This window comes from Leuresthes tenuis, unplaced genomic scaffold (assembly GCF_036924035.1).
Source record: "Leuresthes tenuis unplaced genomic scaffold, fLeuTen1.0.hap1 SCAF_13, whole genome shotgun sequence".
NCBI lineage: Eukaryota > Metazoa > Chordata > Actinopteri > Atheriniformes > Atherinopsidae > Leuresthes > Leuresthes tenuis.
Window position 1 is genome coordinate 15,884,656 of NW_027325367.1, and position 7,035 is coordinate 15,891,690.

Below are 7,035 nucleotides of genomic sequence, written 5' to 3' on the forward strand. Positions count from 1 at the left end.
GGCCTCTACTTTTTGTCCAATCAGAGAGAAAAGAAAATGCCGACACCCGCTCGAGGCGTAATCCTCGTCATTCATTGGCCCTGGATGTTTCAATGCGTGGAATGGCCGCGTGATGTTTTGAATTTGGTTTCAAGGGACTGTCTACAAAGTGTTACCCGCGTGCTCCTATATTTATGACAGATTGTTCTTGATAAGTTCATATGTAGTGGTTTTTATTGTACTCATATTGTAGTATTACTCCTAAAAAAAGATTGAAATGAATTAGAAAGTGTTGTTTTTTTTATATAAGTGTGAACTGACATACTGTACACATAGTTAACCTCTCGGCTATTTTCGTAGAGAGTCGTAACCACAGTCGAAACCGTTCGGCTAATTCTGTAACACCCTGCTGCCGCTTGTCATGTAACAACACACTCAAGGTTACTGAGCGAGGGAAAGAATGGGTCCACGTCTCACAAGCATCCACCGGTCAGTCACCGTATGACAGGATGCATATCGCTGATTTTGTGTCCGGATCAATTGGAGGTAACGGTCAACTCTATTTACTTTCTGCTTCTTTTTTTTAATTCAACGTGAGCACTTGTGTGTTGTAGCTGCTAAGCAGTTAGCTGCTGTACGTGTATAATGCGACAACTGAGAAGATTAGATTAAGCCCGGTTGACCATGTGTCTTTCATTGCTTACTATTAAGCTTGCGCTGGTGTTTCCAAAAACAGCTGTCTGATATGACCGCTTAAATCTTATCAGAAAAGAGCGAAACCATCAGTCCCATATGTTTTCATATGGCTGCTTCTATCCCGACAGCTGAAAAGATCAGGTAACTGACATAATTCATCGCCATGTGATGGGAGTACGCCTTTCGCTGGCAGCCGGGTTAGTCTCGATTAAGTGGGTATAGAAAACGGATGAATGGATGGTCACAACTGCCACCAAGTCAGTCAGTGTTTTATCCAGTCTGAAACTTTGTTGGTCAAACAACTGTGTATCCCCTTAGAGGGAAAACCTTTTTTAAAAACTAAGAAAGTGTGTGTGTGTGTTCCTCAAAAACAATTTCAAGTAGTATGTCATAAAATAGCACATTATTTTTGCCTTGTTGTCTGTCAAGGTGATGCTTTCACAGTTACGTAAAAAAGAATAGCTATAAATCCTCACATTTGACCTCCCTGCCAGCGTCTGCTAATAGTTTAGCTGTTAAAGCTGCTTTAAACTTTCTCTGTGCTGTCCTTGACTCTCTCTTTTCTTTGAAAACACACAGGGGCCTGTGGAGTTGCGGTGGGCTACCCCCTGGACACCGTGAAGGTACATTAGGTGGTAGCCGCTGTCTAAAAAAACAAACCGAGTAGGCATCATTTTGACATCTTCTTTGTCCCTTCAGGTCCGGATCCAAACTCAGAAACAGTTTACGGGAGTGTATCAGTGTGCGGCGGAGACCTTTTCTAAAGAAGGGGTGAGTGGAACCGGTGAAGTCTGTGTTTCTTTTTGTGACTGCGTTAAAATAAAATGTTATTGGGTTATTGAGTATGAATAAAGAGTATTTAGTGTTTGGAAACCATCCTGCGAGTTAAGACACAGAAGCCACCTGAACGAGCCCTGGTTAAAGCAGAGGAGGGGAGGACAGATCTGTGATGAAAGAGTCTGGGGAACAATCAGGCCCAGTTAAGGTGACTTAAAGGTGGAACTTGTAGCTTGAGAGGGTATATCAGGGCAGCGTAGGTCTTCCTAACTTAGCCTGTGATGACAGGGTTAACCAGCAGGCTCACCAGGGGATGGAAGTACACTACAGCTAGCCTCAACAGATTCTATGAGTATGATGTATTTAGCTCATCTACAATGCAGGATGTTATCAGTAGCTGTTGGATGCACTCCAGCCTCTGCAACAGTTTTTAAATCTGCACAACTCGTCTGGACAGGATCTTTGTTAATTCAGGAAAGCAGAAAACTAGTAGCCAATGTTTGTGTCCTGTTTGCCTGCATTGTTTGTATCTTTAGAGGTCATAAAACGCATTGTGGTTACACAAATAGATCGCACAGTGGGAAAAAAATCAGATAGATCCAGCTGTTGCATTATACTTACAGAACCAGAGTAACACATACAGTTTATTTGAAGTTGAATGCACTTAAAATAAAGTGAACAAGCCTAGTTCATATACCATTTTATAAACCATTTTATAAACCATTTATACATGAACAAAAAGAAAAAGCTATATTTGATCAAATATCTTGAATGCAGTTCTTCAGGACTTTCCGTTTCCTGGCATCTCAGACAAATTCTACTCACTCAGAAGTGCCTTAAACTGTTGCACAGTAGAGTGTGTTCTATAGCAAAGGAACGTTTTAGTATCTGATGGGATCCCTGTCTGTCAATTCAACCTCAAGCGATGGAACTACCCAAGAAAAATCTCTAAAAGAATCCCTGTGTAAGAACTTGTCAACTACATATTTTGGACAACTTTCTGAGATAAGATACAGTCGCATGAGACAGAAAGTGAAAAAAAAACAATGATATGTATCAGCTCTTAAATTGAGGTAAATGCGACTTTAGATGACCACGACATATTGCACAGGTTATAAGGCTTATGACTGCGAGTCCATCGCGCTATTGTGAGAAATGCTTTTCACAAGTGCTCCCCGAGGTCAGGACCGTGCAGTGCTCGGAGAAACTGCAAAAAAAGAACAAAACGCGGCAGCATACACACAGCGCCACGTTTGGAGACAACCAAACTCAACATATCAGCACAAACGTTTCATACCGACTGTCAAGAACGGCGGTAGGGGGGCTGATGGTTAGGGCTTGTTGTGCAGCCACATAACCTGGACACCTTACGGCCATTGAGTCAATCATGAACTCCTCTGTATTCCAAAGTGTTCTAGAGTCAAATGTGAGGTCATCTGTCTGACGGCTCGGTTCAGCCGAGCTGAAACTGGGTCATGCACCAGGACAGCGATCCCAAACGCAGCAGCAAATCTACAAGAGAATGTGAATAACAAATACTGCAAACCTCACTAGACTGACGCAACGTTGGAAAGAAAAGTGGGCCAAAAGTCCTCCGCAGCATGTTTTATATGTCACGAGGTTGCATTTATGTCATTTTGAGGGTTAGTTCTTTGGTATATTGTTCAAATAACAAAAGTCGTTTCTCCTGTGTTCCTTCAGGTGAATGGCTTCTTCAAAGGCATGTCCTTACCCATGGCCACGGTCTCTATGACCTCCTCAGTGGTGTTTGGCACCTACAGGAACTGCCTGCAGTGTCTGAAGCAGGCGAGAGGAGCTGACTGGGGTCCAAACACCAAACTAGAAGTCTTCCTGTCCGGGATGGCTGGTGGTGTAGCTCAGGTAGGGGAGTACTTAATGTGACCAGAAAGCAACACTGTTGTGTACTGTTTACATCCACACGTTGGAAGCAAAATGCAAAATGGGCGCGGGATTTTCATCCCGTTCCCAGATGTTTTTGCCTTGATAGCTTTAGCTGTGTTTGCCCAGAGAAAAATCTGTCTCTGAGTCTCTCCTCGCTTGCCTCCAACAGATATCGGTGATGTCGCCTGGTGATATCGTGAAGGTCCGTCTGCAGTGTCAGACAGAGTCCAAGCGAGGAGGAACCACCTTGCCCAAACCTAAGTACCACGGTCCCGTTCACTGTCTGATGAGCATCGTCAAAGAGGAGGGGTTCATGGGGCTGTACAGAGGAGCTCTCCCGCTCATGCTGAGAGACGGGCCATCGTATGCCACTTACTTTTTGACTTACACAACTATCTGCGAATGGTTGTCGGGCGGCAGCAAGAAAAAAGCTGGTGAGGGAAGATCTTTTTCATCTCCTAACGTAGCTTTTCCACGAGTGCCGTGGAAATGCAGTCAGATAACCATGTGACAGATTTCCCAACAGAGTGTTTCTCCAAAGCTGTTCACTTACAAATCTAAGGCAAAAATGTGTCATAGGGCATCTTCCTGAACTATTTCAGGGTCTTATTTGATTCAGTGTCTTCTCATTTTTCACCAGATTGGAGTGGTGTGATGCTGGCTGGCGGAATAGCTGGAATGGCAGGTTGGACTGTCGGGACGCCCATGGACGTGATCAAAGCTCGCCTGCAGATGGACGGAGCGCGGGAGACAAAGCGATATAAGGGCTTTTTCCACTGCATCTCTGAGACTGTGAGAGTGGAGGGAGCCGGGGTCTTCTTCAGGAGCTTGGGCATCAACTGTCTGCGTGCATTCCCAGTAAACATGGTGGTGTTCTTTACGTACGAGGTTTTAACCGGTTTTCTCCAAGCTGGACCCGAGAGAGTTGAGCCGCCTCCTTTGGGGTTTGAATAGCGTTGACTCCTTTAGTTGCAGTGCCTCATCTTTCCTTCTCAAGGAGCGACTGTTTCCACATCCTTCAATGGAACTGTTACATGCAACACATTCATACAACAGTCAAGTATTATATCCTAATATGACCACTAGATGGCACCCCTGACCAGCCTGTTACATGTTTATATATTTTTTTAATGCTTTGTTTTTGACAGCGGTCAGGATGACTTTAGAGGGGCAGTGCAACAACAAAAAATAAAAAATAACTAAATTATTTTGAAGCTACTTGAACCTAAGCCATATTTGACATCATACAGGACCATTTGAGGTCTTGAGCTGGGAATGAGCTGCCATACGCACAATTTAAGGAGCATGTTCCCCATCCCAGCCCATGCCAAATGTTTGCATATCATTACAGTGTTGGAGCAGGGAAAATCGGACTCGACACATATTGCAATATAGGAAAAATTCAAAATAGCCAATTCATAATCAAAGTCACATTTTAGAAAGTAGATGTTGATATCACAACATTCTGGGATGACATATCCCCGCACGGGACGACGAAAGTTGCTGCCGTTATGATTGACACTGAAATCTTCTAAGCACTTACTGTAGAATCATGACACAGAGCTCCTTTCTGAACCCGTGTGTTCGGTACATTCGGCACACATTAAGTACAGCTGGGAGTGGGTTTGGCTTCATTGGCAGGGGAAGTCAGGGTTCAAACAGGGAAAGCACAGTGTGTGGAAGAATTTCTTTAATTTATTTTTAAGGGTTATGTTTAAAAATGCTCTTTGTGCCTTCCACGACAATAAAGCTTGAAAATGTATTCATCTGTCCATTAATGCGTTATGATGAGTTCCTTTGCTAGAATGTGAAATATAAGCGAGACGAGTGATTTTAGGACATGTTTACAACTTTATCGAAAATGTAAACAATTAGAACTAAGAGTTCGAAGTGGTAGTGTGTGCAGAGGTGAGTCAGAACATGAGATGTAGGGACTCACTGGCGCTCGCACACTGGTATTCGACCATGGTGGAAAGTAGAGTTACTCAAGGAATGAGCAAAAGTCAAATCCTGAGGTATTTGAGTTGAACTTTTGTGCTGTTATGCGTTCTGTTTGATTGTTCCCCATTCTTGAGGGAAGTGTTGTACTCCCACACCACATGTTCGACAACTTTACGTGTACTTTTCAAACCGGACGAGTTATGTTTCAGTTTTTGAAATAGAACGTTGTTGAATTTGCTAACATCCTGTGTTAAAAGCCCCGCCGGATTGGGATTTTTTGGTCATTTATTTATTTATTGCAAATAAACAAATACCCCAGAATAATTAGAGCTTACAGGGGAAAAATGTGTAAAAATAGATTTGTGTTTTGGAAAGTTTTGTAATCATCTAGTAACACCTCAGAGTTACGGTGACATTCTACAGGCAGTGCACCTGCCTGTTAAGTGGTACTTCTCATGCTTTTCTTTGACTAAGGTAAAGTGTCTGAATGCCTCTTTTGTTGCTGGTGTTTAAGTTAAAGAAGTGGCTTCCCTCCTGCTGTGTAGCAAAAGTAATGTGGTCGAGAATGTGAATAAATGATTTGTGCACTTCAAATTTGTATGTGGCCATTCCAATTTTTTGCAAATGTTTCTATATCCAAATTAAAGCTGCAAATTTATGATATAAGTTGGCGTAAACTTAACATACAGACATGCAGCAATGAGCATGTGATCCCACAATGTCAATCAGATTTCAGTTCAGCGACGCCAGTGCCGTAAACGTATGAGGGTTTTAGTGTCTGAGTGTTTTAGTTGTAGGTTGTGAAAGGGAAGAGTCACATCTTTCTCTGTGTTCAGTCAAAGGGTTCCTGAACACAGCTGCGACTTTTTCCATTACCTCCTAAACTAAGTTACACGGACAAATAATCCCCGTGTTTTTTGTAAAAGAAAAAATTCAATCAGATTGTCACACAAACAAAATCAACGGGAGTCCTCGCAACACTAGCACTCCGACGAGCCCTCAGAAATCGTAACTGCTATAACTCCATCCATCTTCTCCCTCCGTCGTTGAGAGCTTGTGGGAACTAACTCCCCATGAAGTATGTGTTAAAGTAATGATTCCATCTGTTCTTTGCATGTGTAATTGTCTCATGATTGTCCCACCGCGGGAGCAATATAAATCAATTATAGGGAATTCAACTGTAATGATTTAATTGAATAACAGATTTACTCAGCGGGTCGTGTTAGGTGAGACCTTGGGGTGCAAGGTCTGTGGCAGGCCTTTGGATTAAATGCTGTAAACAAGAACAAAAAAACAAGAGAGTCTTAACATATTCATGCTTTGTTATTCTCCGTCTGCAAATCCACTGTTACGCTCCCACAACTCATTAGACAGACTGCAAAAGCAGCCTTTAACACAATTCATAGCTCAGAGAGATAGCAGTTGCCTTCAGTTAATTAAAAGCGAGCTAAACGAGCAATTATGAGAAGGTATGTGTAGTTCAGAGCCTTTGATCTGCATGGGTTAATAGTTTGGCTATACATTAAAAAGAGCAGGGTTTGCAGAGTTTCTATGCCTTTATTGCAGGTCCAAGTCCACGCCGGGATCCATAAACCAGGCTCTTCCACAATAGGATACATGCTGAAATTCTAGGAATTGGACTGCACACTGTGAGAGAAAACCATTGAATGTGGTCTTTGTTAGCTGCTTTTAATTAAACCCTCCATGTCTTTTCTCCTTATGCAACCAAAACCCATAATT

At 42.7% G+C, this 7,035-nt stretch overlaps 1 protein-coding gene across 1 annotated transcript; it reads left to right on the forward strand.

Annotated features, from left to right (window-relative positions):
* Positions 1-291: 291 nt before the first annotated feature.
* Positions 292-5,859, forward strand: slc25a47a (solute carrier family 25 member 47a). The gene is made up of 6 exons (XM_072362237.1): positions 292-525; positions 1,255-1,298; positions 1,375-1,446; positions 3,154-3,333; positions 3,524-3,788; positions 3,995-5,859. The coding sequence occupies exons 1-6, from the start codon at positions 489-491 to the stop codon at positions 4,306-4,308; spliced, it is 912 nt and encodes a 303-aa protein (XP_072218338.1). The 5' UTR covers positions 292-488; the 3' UTR covers positions 4,309-5,859.
* Positions 5,860-7,035: the final 1,176 nt, after the last annotated feature.